Source organism: Amphibalanus amphitrite, unplaced genomic scaffold (genome assembly GCF_019059575.1).
Source record: "Amphibalanus amphitrite isolate SeventyFive unplaced genomic scaffold, NRLGWU_Aamphi_draft 000000F_arrow, whole genome shotgun sequence".
NCBI lineage: Eukaryota > Metazoa > Arthropoda > Thecostraca > Balanomorpha > Balanidae > Amphibalanus > Amphibalanus amphitrite.
Window position 1 is genome coordinate 2,692,824 of NW_024881498.1, and position 17,608 is coordinate 2,710,431.

At 47.9% G+C, this 17,608-nt stretch overlaps 1 protein-coding gene across 2 annotated transcripts in view; it reads right to left on the reverse strand.

Annotated features, from left to right (window-relative positions):
• The window catches only part of LOC122394072 (sulfide:quinone oxidoreductase, mitochondrial-like), a 98,945-nt gene that overhangs the window by 39,377 nt on the left and 41,960 nt on the right, over positions 1-17,608 (reverse strand). The window contains exon 1 of one of the 2 annotated variants that reach the window (XM_043391039.1): positions 11,605-11,994. The exons of the other annotated variant lie outside the window; for it this stretch is intronic. Coding sequence (XP_043246974.1) covers positions 11,605-11,888 — 284 coding nt within the window. The 5' untranslated portion in view covers positions 11,889-11,994. Of the gene's footprint in view, positions 1-11,604; positions 11,995-17,608 lie in introns of those variants that run through there. 2 annotated transcript variants of the gene reach the window in all.

Consider the following 17,608-nt stretch of genomic DNA (forward strand, 5'->3'; position numbering starts at 1 on the left):
CTAGCATTGATCAATTTTACACCTACCCTAAAAATTTCATGACCCTGACCCAAATGACCTTTGGCCTGTGACCTCTTTTCCGAGACCATGTTTGGCCGGAATCGCTATTCGGCGTATGTCGGCTCGCATTAGCCGCGCGTTTGCAAGCTTTTCGTTATTTCAAACTTTCAAACATGTGATTTGATGTTGCTCCCATACATTAGGGTGGGTGTCAAGGTCACTTGAAGGTCAGGTCAGGTCATTGACCTTTGGTGACCTCGGGTGACCTCGGTTCACTTTTTGGAGTTTTACATGTTTCTAGGATAGTTTTTGGAGCTGAATTCGAATTTAGCAGCCATTTGAACATTTACGAAGTAGTTTTGGTGCCTTCGTAACATATTACGAAGCTGTCAGAGGCGGTTGACACGTATTACGAATACCCGTCACAACCCCTACCGGTTGACCTGACCTGACTTGGTCTAAATGCTTAAAGACATCATCTCTGATCAAAACTAACACGATATTCGTGATCAGCACCCCGGAAAACCACATATCAGCCACACTTTACGATTTTCTAACAGGTCCCGATTTTCCCGGTTTTCGGGTCATTGACCTGTCCTGGAAGGTCACCCGATGACCTAGGACCTTAAAATTGGGTCTCATCGGCTTCCTCTCGTGACGGGCAACACGCTCGTTTTTTTCCGCGAAGCTCTAGCTCGATCAGGGGCCAAACGCGAAGGGGGGGGGGTCGTACCAATCCCCCCTTGTGCCGTCGAAGGACGCAAAATGGCCTGTGCCGGCGAGGGTTCAAACCGCACCCGTCCGGTGCGCCACCTTTTCTTCAGGGGCGCAGGGCACTCTTCTTGGTTGTATCTGTTGTTAACAATAACTAAAGCAAATCGAATGTATAGTAAAGTTTTATTCACACCCGCTCGTGTGCATGCTCGTTTTGACCTATACCTTCTCACATCATAATATATAACTTCAGTGCTTAACCCTCAACGGATCTTTGGGTTTTCTGCATATACCCCGGCCGAGGGGGGGGGGGCGATTACGACCTCTCTCCGTCTTTTTGCCCCTAATTGAGCTAGCGCCTTGCGGATAAAACTGAGCGCGTGCGTCGTATGAGATGCAGCAACTGGTACCCGAGTTGAATGTCTCAGGGCAACCGATAAACTATGTGGTCAGTATAAGTGCTCCAAATCGCGGGACCGGTTTTTGGTAAACAACCACCATAAGTGGTAACAGAGCCAAGATAATGGCACCATCGAGTTTTGCATGCTCAAGCGCGTCGAATAGTATACGCTTTGTTTTTGTTGAGGTCAATTTAAGGTGTTCACATCAGGTCATGGTCAGGGCAGAGCCACTCAGGCCACGAAGCTGGTCCAAGGAGGTCATATCGCTTCTTAGATTCGGTAGGTCCTCACAAGTCCACTGGTGGCTTCCCGACTCGCTAGCTCAATTTGATCGGGACTTTTTGGTGAAAACTCCTGTGACCTTAGTGACGTCATAAATGAAGTCGCCTAACTTTAAGAATGGAAAAGTGAATGCTGGCCGCTGGGGCTTGCAAAGATTGTATAAAATTGCGAATTAATGCGCTTGAGACAACTTTAGATGGCTCCCGGCGCCAAAATGACAGCTTTCATATTTCCCAATTGATTAATAATCGTGAGGTTGCGTGACCGACCTGACTTCAGGTGACTCTTGAGAAAAATACGAGATAGCTACATACAAGTTGTGAGGCCTCTGGGAGATAGTACTAGATCATATAAGCTTCATTCCCCGTTGAAAAGTCCCCTGGCACGAAGGGTGCTGCGACGTCGCGACATTTTGGGACCGACAGAGGTTCACTTTTGACGTCATTGGTCAACGGCCTGACCTTAAAGGGACCCTCCCACCTTCAAAAAAGTTAATGAATTGGCATGAAAGTGATGTCGCTCGGTTCAGAAAGAGCGAAAACGAATATCTACCAAATTTCATCGAAAAATATTCACTGGTTTCAAAATATTAGACTTTTAATTTTGTTTACTTTTTGGGATCTCCGCTGTTCCTAGCGACTTTATTTGAAAGTGCGGCATTTGTTGCGCGCAAAGTAGCATATACCACCGCGTGCTACCAAACGTTTTAATAAAAGATTTAAAAATCGTTAGATCTCCTCTGACGTCACAAATTCTAAGGGGCATACCAATGCATTAGCCCCTTAGAATCCGAAAACTGCAAGTTTGAAATTCCATATCTCCGAATTAAAGCATTTTTCGATGTTGTGAGTGCCCAAACCGGTATTTGCAGGCCATGGCCACCAATTTGGCTATCTCAACTCAAAACTAATGTTAAGGTGGGATGGTCACTTTAACCTTCGCACTTGTAGGAGGGTGTCGAACAGACCTCTTACCCTCAGTTTTTCGCAAATAGCTCGCGCAAAAAGCGACTGATTGCGACGAAGCTTCCAGTACCCTCGAGTTAATAAATATCACGCCGACTCTTTAGTGCCCTGATTACGCCTACCCTATAATTTGTATGACCCTGACTCAAAAGACCTTTGACTTGTGACCTGTTTTCCGAGACCATGTTTGGCCGGAATCGCGTTTTGGCGTATTTCGAGAAGAGCGCGTTTTATTGTCTTTTTGTGGCTTTAAGCGATCAAGCATGTGAAAGGATGTTGATCCCATGGATTCTAGTGGGTGTCAAGGTCACGTGAAGGTCAGTCAGGTCACTGACCTTTGATGACTTTGTTCACTCTAACGAGTTCTACATGTTTCTAGGGTAGATTTTGGAGTTGATTTCGCATTTAGAAACCGTTTGAACATTTATGAAGTAGTTTTGGTTCCCTCGTAGCATGTGACCTGACCTGACCTGACCCGACCTGGCCTAAATGCACGAAAACATCATCTGTGATCAAAACTAACTTGAAAATGGTGATCAGCAACCCGCAAAACCTTATAACAGCTTCACTTTACGAAGCTCTAACAGGTCCCGATTCCCCGACTTTTGAGTTATATTGACCTGTCAACCAATGACCTACGACCTTAAAATTGGGTATCATCGGCCTCCTATCGTCACGGGCAGCACGCTCTTTTTCCGCGAAGCTCTAGCTCGATCAGGGGCTGAACGGCAAACGGGTCCAACGGACCCTCCTCCCACCTTTACGATAGACGCTGGCAAAACACCAATATGGGCGAGGGTGAAAATACAGCTGCTGTCATAAAAATTCAGCTTAAATCAAAAGTCAGGCTTGCCAAATTTCAGCTCTCGCAGCTATCAACAAAAATAAACATGTGGAGGCGGCACCCCGCCTCCCCGCCTCCCTCTTCTCTTCTTATCCTAGGAAAAATAAGATGGGAAATCTTTCAAAGGTGGCACACTACCTTTAACATTAGATTTGAGTTGAGATAGCCAAAATGGGGTCCCTGGCTCACAATTACCGGTTTCGGCACTTACAACATCGAGAAATGCCTTAAATCGGAAATATTGAATTTCAAAATTGCAGCATTTTGATTCAGAGGGGCGATTCAGCTATAGGAATACCCCTCTGAATGTGTGACGTCAGCGCAGATATCTAACGATTTTTAAATGTTTGACTAAAACGTTTTGTAGCACGCGGTGGTATATGCTGCTTTGCGCGCAACAAGTGCCGCACTTTCAGCTGCCAAACTAATGCTTCCAAATAAAGTCGCTAGGAACAGCGGAGATCCCAAAAAGTAAACAAAAGTAAAAGTCTAATATCTTGAAAACCAGTGAATATTTTTCGGTGAAATTTGGTAGACATTCGTTTTCGCTCTTTCTGAGCCGAGCGACATCACTTTCATGTCAATTCATAAACTTTTTGAAGGTGGGAGGGTCCCTTTAACTGTACATTCCGTTCCCCTGCAATAATAGCGGATAGGCTAAGACTCCTGCCTGATTTATTAGGCTAAGACACTGCCTGATTTATTCCAATGAAAGTGACCAGTGGCAGTGCAACTGCACACTACAAAGCTGTCACAGTCTGCGATAGCCAAGTCAACACATCCATCCACGATCACTCCACTCTCCTCATCCTGCATCATGCTTGCAGTATACTTGGCAGTGCCAACGAAACAGTTGAGCATTGCCTGCTTCGCCGGGAACATTTCTCTGATGTGCATGGTGATGGCGCTCTTATAGCCCCGAATTCCCTCTGATGTGGGAGGGCCGACTGCTGCGCCAGCGTGCTTCATTTGGAGCGGGTTGGACGTCACATTCGAGGGGGGAAAGACGTGACTGCGGTCTGCGGACTGCGAAACTCCCGACTGGTGGCTTTATTAACCGCACCCTGACGGGGGGGGGCATTTTGCCCCCCCCCCCCCTCCTGTGGCTTTTCTTAAATAGCGAGAAAACGGCGGCGCGCAGCAAATTTTTCAGTACCTTCCCAGGCATCAAGTTGACACCTTCACACAAAATTTCAAGTCACAGGTCACTTTGGGTCAGGAGTTATTGAGGTCAAACTGAGGTCATGTTCGAGTAAAAATGAGCAAGAAACATGACATCTTGAAACGCTCACCAAATCTAGAGTTTATAAGCAATTTTAATGTTCTTTATGTGGTTGTGTAGAGAAAAGACGACGCTACAAATCTGCTATCTCGGATTTTCAAAAATTTGGGATTTTCACCCCAAAAAATAAAAAAATGATGTTTTTAGAAAAGCTTAAAAATCCCCCAAAAAATCGAATTTCGACAAAAAAAACCGCATAGATGTGATAGTCCCTGCGCTCTCCGATATACATACCAAATTTTAGATCGATACCTCCTTTTTTGGCCAAGTTATAGCGAAAAACTTCAAAATTGATGACGCCAAATTTTTTAACTCAATTTTTAGCCATTCTAGAAGCGCAAAAAAAAAACACCACCATTGAACTCCCCGTGACGAGCTGCATCGAATCGATACCTATTTTATGCAAAAATATCAACTTTGAAATTTGACCTAATTTGACCTGACCTTGACATGACCTTGACCTGACCTCCACCAAAACATAATCTCAATTGACCCCAAGGGCTGCCTGTCCCACATAATCGCATTTGGCATGGGTATAAAATGGACCATAAAACATGCATCACATGATATTTTTATATTGTGACCCTCAGTGACCTGACCTCTGTGAGTGTGACCTGACCTGGTATCAGTGATCTCAAATAGCAAAATATGTGTTTGACGAACATTTTCCCATCGACGATTTTTAATTAAATGCATTTTACTCGATTTTACAACGCATTTCTTGAAATGCCTGTAAACGGTGAAAATTCTACCTTTGACCTGACCTGTGACGTCATCGGTTGGACCGAGGTCAATAAAATTGGGTCACAAGGTAGTTCCCCGTTGGGGCTATCCAACGTCGTTTGCCGCTTGTCGCTATGTTGCGTGGTTTTCGAGATCTTAGGGGGGTCAAAATGCCCCCCATCAGACCGCGTTGCTCGGCAGACCCCATCAGGGCGCGGGTTAACCCGCGCCCCAGTGGCGGTCTCAGCCACCTTCGCCATAGTGGGGGGGGGGGGACATATGCTACCACCCACCTCTAACTAAAAAACTAATAAGAGGGCTAGAAAGACGCGGTAAAAGGCAGTCGACAGTGCTTACGTTTGAAAGTACATATTTCAGTCATTTTTCAGCTTACCGCAATATTCGGGTCACCAGAGGTCATCAAAGTTCAAAATTTGCCAAATGTCATTATATTTTTCACAAAACATGCCGTTATCTCAGGAACCATGATAGCGAATGGAAAACGCATGCATAAGCAATCGATAGCTTTTGAACTCTTCTTTTGATAAGGTTATCATCAAAATTGACCTCAGGTCAACGGTTACGCATCCATAGGTCAAACATTGTGAAAATAGCTGTTTTGGATAAAAAAATAACGAATAACTTTTCTTGAACGAGCAAAGATGAAGAATTGACAATGGCACTATCGTATTTCTCTCCTTCAAACGTTTCGAAAAATATATGTTTTAGGTCTGGAAAGGTCAAGGTCAAACTTTGACCTCAGGTCAACCTTAGTCGTCACGGGTGGTCCAAATTATTGTGATTATGAAAAATTTAGACTGTTCCTATGCGTACACACGGATCTAGAGGCATCCTAATTTTTCCCATTGACTTATAATGGAAAGGCCACGCCACCGGCCTGACCTTAGGTCACGGATATAAAAATCCGAGATATACAAATTATAGGTGCGCATCATTCAATCCACCAAGTTTAAAACCTCTCTGACAAACACTGCAGGCTGCACGTGATTGCAAACTTTTTTAGGCTTGGTCAGTTAACTTGACCTGGTGACCTGACCCGACATGGGGTAAAAATTTTTCACACATTGTCCGAAATTGATGTACAGTAGGTAAGCTACTCCAAGCGGTTTTTTATTCACACGCAAAACAAGCGACAGGGTGGTAGGTAACATATGCCCCCCCCCCCACTGCACTGGGGCGAAGGTTAAGCGGAGTAGCTGGATTTATTAAGCGGATTGATTGACAACGGGCTTCTATGGAGAAAATCCGTTAACAGCTCAAGCGGCCACAATAGGTAAGCGGCTGGATTCATTGTCCACAGATTTATTGAGCGGATGCTACTGTATCTCAAAACGGGCGGCGCGCAGCGCCGCCGTTTTTGGTACACCTGTTCATTCATTTTTTCCGCACATGTGAGAATTTCAGATTCGCGTCACTCAAGGTTAGGTCACGTCAAGTGACCTTACCTCATAAAAAGTTCAAAGGCTGGCTGTAGCTATACCGACTGGGTGATCACTTTGAAACCTTCAGCGATTGATAAGAGAGAAGTATGCATTAACATTGATTGATAAGTATGTATCAAATGCATATCTCGGATTTTTTTTATATCTGTGACCTAAGGTCAGACCAATTTTGTGACCTCCCCATTAGGTATAAGTCAAAGGGAGAAAATTGAAATGCCCCTCTTTTGGACGAATGTCGTTTTAAACCCATTTAAAGGTAGTGTGCCACCTTTGAAAGATTTCCCATTTTATTTTTCCTAGGATAAGAAGCTTCTGTTTTTACCCAATATCGCAAAAAAAAATCAAAAATGGGCCTGGAATAGTGTCTTTTTCGCCTAAAAGTTTTTCGGTTTTTAGATATGTACCTATAACAACTGTAGTGGGCTCACCTGCAAACAGGCGTCGGGCAACAATCGCGAATGCGGCGCACTTGTGACAATAAGCAAAGGTCATTATAGTGTTACGACCATACGACGTACGGGAATGAGTTATCAGCTGTCTAATCGTAGACAACACAATGTCGAGCCTTAAACTGTAAGCCCGTATTGTATTGTTTCTTTTATTTGGCTGTCGAACATTATTTATGGTTTGAAATATGATTTTATGTAAAATAATTGATATGAAAAAGCCGTCTTATACAGGGGCGGATCCAGCCGATCCGTTTGGGGAGGGCAAAAGTTTCCGACCTATCCGACGACCCCTATCCACCCCGCACTGGGAGGAATGTAAGATAAATTTTGGATGGGATGCAAAATTTTCTCAAGGGGCCCCACTGAAGGTTTTGGGCCCCTTTACTTTTTCAAGCTGCCAATCATCGATTTATGAAAACCAAAAGTTAAGGAAACAATCCATACAGGATGTTATCCAAAATGTTTGCATATTTCAGTGAACCTCACAAAATCACAGCATACCTAAATAAGTGAAATGCGACAAGTTTTTTTTACTGGGTGATTTTTTCTTATGCTAACCACCACCCGCAAACCTCAAACCACTTTTCTGGATCCGCAGTGGACTTTTGAGAGCCCTACGGGTCCGCTCTTACGTACAAGCCGTAATCGCCACGCCATATGTGGAAGGCTTTTGGTGTCAATACATACATACATACATTCATACATACATACATACATACATACATACATACATACATACATACATACATACATACATACAAGACCGTAAAAAACCTCTGGAAACTGAATGACTCAATGGAGGCTCCTCCAGAGACCTTCACGACTTCTCCAGATTGAATGAGCCCCGACCAGGGTCGGTTCCTCAGAAGGTGCTGAAGGGTTTCAGAAAGCAGCGTAGGCTCGAGTCTTGAAAGTTCTTCATAGGGTTCTTCATAGGCCACCGTGGGCCCTTGGAGCCTTCGTTACAGGACTCTCAGAGGTCAGCATGACCCCTGCAGTCTGCCTGCATTGAGGCCCGATCAGAGGCCGTCGTGGGGCCCTCAGATGCCAGCGTGGGCATTTGAAGCTTGCGTTGGGTCCTAGAGGTCGTCGTGAGGGCCCTCAGGGACCGTCCGTCTCGGGCGGAATCAGTGTGGAAGTCGTTGTGAGGGCCCTTAGAAGCCTTCAAGAGGACCATCAGAGGTCAGCATGAAGATCCTTGGCCATCATGACGGTTTTCATAGGCCCTGGGCCCTCAGATATCTTTGCAAGGCCCTCAGAGGCTGTGGTAAGGCCATCAGAGTCCATCGTTAGGGCCATCAAGAGACCGTCACAGGTTCCTCAGATGCCAGCATAGCTCCTGCAGCCTGGTTGTGTTGGGGCCCTCAGAGGCCGTCGTGGGTCATCTAAAGCCCATGGGCACTCAGACCTGAGTGAGATGGGTCTAGGACCGTGTCACGAGGGCCCTCAGAGACCGACGTGGGGGCCCTCAGAGGCAGCGTAACCCCTGGAGTCTCCGTGGGGTCCTCAGATGCCGTCATGGGGCACCAAACGCGGTTCGGGACACTCCTAGCCGGTGAGGGCCCCAAAAGACCAGCATATGGCGCTCCTGACCAACAACTAGACGTCTGATGATCGGTGATCCCACATGATCGTTCGTTTCCCGATCACTGGTCTTTGGTAGAAAATGTATTTGGTGGTGTGACAGGCCTCTTATACGGCTTTTGGGGGGTGCAAAAAGCTATGTTTGCACTCCAATGTTTTTCCATGGGTCTGGAGCTGAAACCCCTGCACCCTCTATCCGCGGATTTCCGGTGCCCTTGAGCACCGAGATGACCAAGCGACTTTACAACGCCACACTATCTACATGCAATCAGTTCAGGGAGTTTGATCTATTTACAGCATTCTGGCATAAGTCATCAGCAGCGAACGTCCAGCTCCTTCCTTCGGAATGGCCGTCACCGAAAGTCCTGCTTTACGTCCAGATAGCCCTCGACGCCATATTCAATTTTATCATCTCTACATGCTTTGGGAGGGGCAAAAGGACAGTCTTGCCCACATGATTTAGCTTTGGGGAGGGCAAATGCCCATTTTGCCCTCCCCTGGATCCGCCACTGGTCTTATAAGTTATGACCCCATTTCACCACACGCAAGTGGCAGAAATGACAATGATCAGCTGACGCATTTTTCTTGGCCGAAGCCAGAGCGCGCGGCCCGACACACCACGCGTATTTGGAAATTCCGACCTCGACGAGCATCAGAAGCCACCTAACAGGCGTGTTCGAAACCGCAGGAGATGATGATGAACGGGTTTATCGAAACTTGATTGGATGAGCATATCGGTAATAGCGATTTCAGTGTGTGCATTTATTGTTCATAGTGGTGTGAAATGTGGTTGGGGTACGACCGACAACCCGTCGGGGCGAATTTCGCACTGGGGTACTCAAAATTTGAAGAATTTAAGACGTTTCCATGAGTTTTGAAGGTATGGATAAGTTCTAAAAATCCGGTTCTCCTTATCTGGGCCATTAACTCCATACCGTCCAAGAAAGCTGGCACACTACCTTTAAGCATCGCCTCATAAGTAAAAATGACACACTGACTCTGAAAATTGCACCTGTGACCCCTATGTGTGCCCCTGATCAGGTCATAAAAGGTCACTCGCAGTTTTTTTACTAGAACTTTTGATATAGACTTGCTAGCAGGGTTTCGGAGTCGTGGTAGCGCTGTTCCGACTCCGACTCCGACTCCGACTCCGGGTCTGATACGAATGGCAATGGCGGCCGCCAAAATTTTGCGTGATATGACGCCACGTGCTAGGTCTACGTGCACGGGGAGAACGCTCCTACTCTCCGGTTTCCTTCATGCAGTCACCATTTCTCCCACGTGGACGCAGCTGAATCCACAAGAGGTCAGCGGTCAGCGCGGAAACCCGCCGAAAAGCGCGAGAGGCGGCCGTATCACGAACACGAGCATCGCCATCATGTCGGTCATTCCTATGTGTACTTTTCGGAACATAAACGAAGAAAATAAAAATACAGATGTCATTTAGTCTTTGACTCGTCAAATACTTCAGATAGTGGAAGTTATAACAGGCATGCAAAATACGACTTCTAAATTATGATATAACTTGAAACTTGTTAGATCCAATTTTTGTCATTTAGAACAAAAACAAGATGAGTGCAATTTTCATCGCCGGAAGCGAATTCTACCGCGGGCAACTGGTAAAAAAAAAAACAACTGAAAAGTGATATCACAGATTCTAGTTATTTCCCGGAGTCGGAGTCGAGGCAGCTTGACCGACTCCGACTCCGACTCCGACTCCTGGCTGCTTGCCACGACTCCGGGCGACTCCGACTCCGACTCCGACTCCGACTCCGAAACCCTGCTTGCTAGAGCGGTGACAATGCGCCAGATGTGTTCAACTCGACGATGCGGATCGACTGATATGCAACATGACCCTTTCCGGTCAGGTCATGACCTTGACCCGAGGTCAAATTTTCGAAATGACCTTTCAAAGTCAACTAATAGTTCATTCGATGCGTCTCAACGAGAGGAACACGAAGCTGGCAAAGTTAATGTCGTGGCTCTCTTGAGTCAAAAGTTATTACCGAAAAAATGTTTTGTGAAAACGGTTATTTTTTATAGTTTTTTTGCCCTCTGGAAGCTAAACTGTTGACCTGAGGTCAAATCTGAGAACAATATCCAGATAGCCCTTTAAAAGATCTGTCGAATGCGCTTTTCCACGGCCTATTAGTTCCCGAGTTAGCCGTCGGGTGTTTCGAACATTATTGAAATATACAAAATTAGACCTTTGATGACCTCTAGTGACCTGACCTTTGACCTGACATTAAAAATGACGTAAGTACCTGTTTCCGCCATTATTTTTGACGCTCTTTCGACTGCAGCTTAGCGCGCGTCGCTACGTGGCCCAGTCAGACCGCCAGCTGTCCTACGTCATGGAGCGTCCTGCGTCCCAGTCTCGGGACCGACATCCTCCTAGAGGCTAGAGCTACTTAGTAAGGTTCTTAATCGCATCCTGACTATTGGTCGCTGCTCGCTAGAATCCCTATCTTGAGACCAAACCTGAACCACGCCGCTAGAAGGTTCTCTGCAGTCTCGTTGGTTCAAAATAAACACCGTCCATCTGCCAGCCGAGCGTCAGTGCGGCTCACTGCCTGTATCCGCCGCGCCTGTGTCTGACCTTGGATTCAATGTATATGCTGATGTACGCAATAACGTTAACTTGTTCCGCTCCAGAGTCCATTGAACTCAAAATTTAGATCCGGGAGAAGGCCCCGAGTCCCTTTCATCGCAGTGCCTTAACAGTGGAAAGCTTGCACGCTCGGTGAAAGGGAGCTTCAAAGTGAGCAGAGTTCATTCGCCATCTCCGCTGCAGGGTGACTGCTGAACTCGTTCCGCGCAGCACATACCATCCTCGCTCCCTCCCTCTCCGCGTTACCGGGTGGCCATGCGTTTGACGCCGCGCAGATAACACTCACGCTTTGCTGGCTCGTTGTTGGGCCGTCACGCTGAAGTGACGCGCCCCCGGCGCCACCCGGCCGGCCGCGGCTCGTAGCGGCAGTGTCATCGCGCACCGGTTCGCAGCACCACTCTCACTCCGCGGCACCACCTGTACCGTCGGCCCGCCGCCGCACCACTGGCAGCTTTGCCTGCGCCGCCCCTCGTCAGACCGACTGCCCGCCGCCGCCGCCGACCGCCGACCGCCGCCAGCTGGGCCGGTCGGTCGTGCGCCGCGCCGCGCCGGCTCGGCGTCCCTGACCATGGCGACCTTCAGCACGGGCACGGGCACGGCGCAGCGGGCGTGCACGAGTCAGCGGCACCAGAAACGGGCCGCGTGCCGACCCTACGCCGCCGCCGCCAGCTGACGCGAATCAGCTCCTTCATCGAACTGTGTCGGAAGTTCACTTGATTTGGTGTCTCCACCGAGACGCCAACTAAATGCCTCAGCGCCCGTCAGGCTGGGACGGGGTACTGACGGGCTGCAGGAGGGGGACCGGGGGCGGGGAAAGGGACTGACGGGCTGGGACGGGGTACTGACGGGCTGCCGGAGGGGGACCGGGGGCGGGGAAAGGGACTGACGGGCTGGGACGGGGAACTGACGGGCTGCCGGAGGGGGACCGGGGGCGGGGAAAGGGACTGACGGGCTGGGACGGGGTACTGACGGGCTGCCCGCTGCAGGAGGGGACCGGGGGCGGGGAAAGGGACTGACGGGCTGGGACGGGGAACTGACGGGCTGCAGGAGGGGGACCGGGGGCGGGAAAGGGACTGACGGGCTGGGACGAGGACCAGCGGCCCCCCCCAAAAATCCAGTGGGCAGATATACTTTTGAATTCTGATCAGGTTGCTCGGCCTCTCAGGGTGACAAACGGGCATTTGAGCCGCCGGAGTCCGAAGGCGGGGTTGTCAGCAATCAATTCAGCGTAGGAGAGTGAGAGGAGGAGTGAGCGAAGGTATTTTTCAGGTTTAAGCCGTTTCGGTCCGGCGAGACCTTTGCGGAGCCGGAAGGATGATAGGAGTCAGGGGGAGACATTGGTCGGGGTGGCCACCCTGGTGCGCCGCGGGGATGAGCTCTCAGCCCGTCCAGTGGATGCTGGATGCTGGACCCTGGACCCTGGACAGGCCACCCAGCCCCGCTAGTGGTTACCGCGCCGCCGCCGCATCATATAGGTCTGTTCATGAGGATAAAGGCGACCGTCCAGCCCGGATCATCGGGTTTGAGGCGTTGAGAAGGAATTGACTGTCGTGAATATGGAAAATGACGGAACGGCGACGGAGTGTATTTGCGAAGACGTGGGCCGCGTTATGTCTGGTACCGGTACGGGACGGCGGGACTGGCTGACAGACAGCCGTCAGGTAACCGGGCGGGCACCGGGCAGCCGGCGGTACCGTGTCGCTACACACGCCCCAAACACCCAGACAGATATTGGACCCAGACATTTGGAGCCCGAAAAAACCTCCATCGGTAGTGGGAGGTCTTGTTTCTTCCACCACATCATACTACGAATGATCGACTCTCTAGCCCTTCGACAGGACACATTGCTTGCTGGAACGAAAACTGCTACCTGCCTTGTAAATCCTTTGGCACACAAGTGTACAAAATGTCAGCAAGAGAGCAGCTTTCACGGCACTACAACTCCTGTTCTCGGAGCAGCGCCCGCCTCGTCGCCTTTGCACCCCCCCCCCCCCCTCCCTCAGTCGCGTCACCTGAGACTGCGCCGCCGACCTGAGCCGAGACGAGCCGACCGTCCCGCCAATCAGCGTTCAGCGACCACCGGCCCGCGGCAGTCGGCGCGTCGGCTGGTGGGGGTGGGGAAGGGGGGGGGGGAGGGGACGGCGGTCGACGAGGGCGTTACGTTACCGAGGTCCTCCCAGCTGGCAGCGCAGTGGCGATGACTGTGGCGTCTGACGCGGAGCGGTGGTGATGGTGTGTGGTTGCTGTTGTTTGGTGGTGCACCGCCGCGCCGCGCTGATCGGCTTCAGCGAACACATGACGCGCGTGCTGGACAGTGGACGGGATCATGGGAAACAGTTGGCCAAGCCGAGATCCTGGATCCTGGCTCGAGGGACGCCACGCGCCGCAATGGTAATGTACACACATACCCATGGGGGCTGACCGGGGTGCCGGCCGGAAGTGCCCAGTTTCCGGTCAGGGGCTTTTTTTCTAACTACACCGCCACCCATTAAAGGGACCCTCCCACCAGGGTTGTGCTTGACTCATGAGTCGAGTCAGAGATTTGACTCAACTCTGACTCAAATGAGTCAGGTTTGAGTCGAGTCGGATAAAATGTGGAGCTGGTGAGTTGAGTCAGAGTTGAGTCAGTAAAATAACTTTTGACATGGAGTTGAGTCAAACACATTTAGGAACATGAGTCAGCGAACTCATCTTTTTAGAAACAATATATATATATATATATATATATATATATATATAAGCTTTTCATTCTCACCCGCTTAACGACTTAGGCCTGCCCCTGCTGCCGGATTTTTTTCACCCCCCCCCCTCCGCTCAACAACTTTTTCATCTGAGTCAATTTTGAGTCAACACACTTGACTCAACAAAAAATTTGAGTCAAGTTTGAGTCAACTCATATTTTTATTGAGCCGCTTGAGTCATGAGTCGAGTCAAGGGAAAAAATCAGCTCCTTGTTTGAGTCAGAGTTGAGTCAGGGCTTTCTGAAGTTGAATGATGAGTCGAGTCGGCAATTTTTTTTAGTCGAGCACAACCTTGCCTCCCACCTTCAAAAAAGTTTATGAATTGGCATTAACCCTCGCCCGCACATGCCATTTCCCCATCCTAGAACGCACATGGGGGGGGGGGGTGTTGCCACCCCCCCCCCCCGCGCCATTTCGTTCCTGTTGGAGATAGAGCTTAGCGGTAAAGACCAAAAAGATTCTTTGGGAAGAGACGAATCCAATGATACCCAGTTTTACCTTCTCAGGTCAGTCATTGACCTTCCAGGTCAGGTCAAACTAAAAAATGTTGCTGTTTTGGGTCACCGTTGGATATCAAGTGCGTTGCTTATCAAATACCGATGACGATGCTGTTTTCTGGTGCCAGGCCAGCTAGAACCTCTTTGTCACACTACCCGACCAGAATTTTGCGGCTGAGGTCATTTCAGGTCAAGTTAGGTCAAGGTCAATTAAATGTGTTTCATGTTTGTATGTCTGTGTGTGTCTGTGTGTATACTGATGTGTGCACCGATTGTTTTTGGGTCCATATTACATGAAATCATGCTCTGAGAAGCTTTTACCAAAAATGCAGTCCAAAAAAATTCAAAAAAAAGTAAATTCAGCTTGCCTAAAACGCAATTATCTTAGATGACCTAGGTTGACCTTGACCCTGACCTTGACCCCTGTACATCGTCGAACAACATGTTCCATGATAGGTGGGAGGTAAGACTGGCAAAAAAGGCCGAAATCAGGGTGTCAAAAGCTCGCAAGGCCCATGGCAAACGCAAGATGTTGAGAATTGGCCATTTGGGTCGTGACATGACCTGAAAAACAAGGTCATATCTCCGAAACCAAAAATCACAGAAACTTGAAATTTTCAGTGGACATCAAGAAAGGATAGAGGAGCAGCTATACGAAAAATCAGCCTTCTAGCGCTAAAAATGTTGAGTGCAGAGCAGAAAGACTACCTGGGGGGGGGGGTGGCAACCACCCCCCCCCCCCCATGTGCGGGCGAGGGTTAAAGTGATGTCGCTCGGTTCAGAAAGAGCGAAAACGAATATCTACCAATTTTCACCGAAAAATATTCACCGGTTTTCAAGATATTAGACTTTTACTTTTGTTTACTTTTTGGGATCTCCGCTGTTCCTAGCGACTTTATTTGGAAGCAATAGTTTGGCAGCTGAAAGTGCGGCACTTGTTGCGCGCAAAGCAGCATATACCACCGCGTGCTACAAAACGTTGTAGTCAAACATTAAAAAATCGTAAGGTATCTGCGCTGACGTCACACATTCAGAGGGGTATTCCTATGCATTACCCTGCTGCAATTTTGAAATTCAATATTTCCGATTTAAGACATTTCTCGATGTTGTGAGTGCCGAAACCGGTAATTGTGAGCCAGGGACCCCATTTTGGCTATCTCAACTCTAATCTAATGTTAAGGTGGGAGGGTCCCTGGTCACCTATTAGGTGACCAGGAGTGCCCCCTCCCTCAGCCCAGCGACTCACAGAACCTTACTTTAACACCAGAGAAAAAAATGGCAAAGTTACGGCACTCCCTGCTAAGAAACTGAAAACAACTCAGAATAAGCAACCAGTCGGTAAGAGGAAGTCTGGTTAGTTAGAAGAAAAAAAAAAACTGAGGACAAGAGATGTCCCCGCTGAAAGCAGCGGGAGACTAAATCACTACTTCCAATACCATGTTTTATGATGTAAAAGAACACTCACTCAGGGTTAGTAGGAAGGGACACATACATACCAGAGGTAGTACAAAGCACAGGTTCTGGTCAGTATTCTGCAAAAGGTCATGTGTGACCGGATGAACCCTTCCAGCTAAGCAGAGCTTGTTGCTGGTCGGGGTCACCGGTCACAACGCCGTATGGGTGGGTTCGGTGTAAGCCACAGTCACTACAGCTGACAGGCTACGCTGCACGAGTAGAATGTGTTTGGAGAAGTTTAACAGAAAAACTACAATGCGATACAACGCATGCATATTATTCTGTTTGAAAGTACCTTATTTATTTGCATATTTTACTATTGATTATTGATCTTATGTAAACAAAAGCTATACAGGGTGCTCTAGGAAATACCTACTCCTTACTTATTTTCTTTACTTGCAATTTAGACATGTTGATAATGCATTGAGCGTTGAATTGAGTTGCCACAATTTTATTCCAGATGCGAGGCCCAAGCCATGTTACCCCAGGGGCATTCCACGTCAAATCGAACAAAAATCGGCTGTTTTGCACCTTACCATCAGCGATTTCATTATAAATTTGTGAGCGAGTTCCTGTGTGGCCCCAAACATTACATTGATGTTTTTTTGCACATTCTGACCACAGGTCTTCTAAATGTAGGGCATCACATTTTTGCAAAATGTTGCATCTTTATATTTTTGAACGACCATAACTTTGGTTGTACTTGTTTGATTTGAATGAAATAAACCTTACTGTTTAGGTAATTTCTTAAGCATTTGTTTAGAATTGCACCTACTTAAATAAATGACCTTGAAATTCGCTTAACTCTGTTCTTAAGCACAAATATTGAAATAGCAAAAAACACGTCACCTTCGATTTGGCTCATTTTCATATACTTTATTGCCTACCATATTCTTAACAACCTGTGAAAAAATTAGAGTGGGCCATTCATAAGTTTTGAAGAAAATTGCACATATGCAAACGTATGTTAGCACGCGCAGTGGAGGGGGAAGAACGAATTTCGCCCACCCCTCCTGTTTTTCGCCAATATCTCATAAGATTAATGCGAAATTAATTATGGCTACCTGTCAAGAATTGAATTGGACATCTCATCGTGCAAGCAATAAGAAAATCGGTTCACAACTGTTCTAGTAATAGCGGTGTAAAGTGAACATCCTGTCGCCGCAGCAACGCGGCGACTCGGCAGCCGGCGCCGACCGCTACGCACCGCCTGAATTGTACATAGACTGTGCCGGGACGGAACGGAACGGTTCCGTCTTTACATCGCGCTCCCTACCGCTGATTGCGTTCGATTCGCGTCAAATTTTGTGAAAAGACTAAGAAATGTACAGGCAATCTTATGGTGAAAGAATTTTGAAAATGGGTTGGTAAACAATTGAAATATGAACGTGTAAACACAAAATTGTGATTGCTGCGTTTCCCGCATCGGCCGAGCCCGCCTCAGCCGGCGACATGTTACTCTTAGCAGGCCTCTAACTGCCATATTTATTATTGGATTAACTAGAAATTCCCCATACCTACTAAAAAATGTATGTTCTTTCGTATAGTGAAGATCAAAAGACGTGAAGATATCGTTGCGTGATAATGTTTTCGTTGA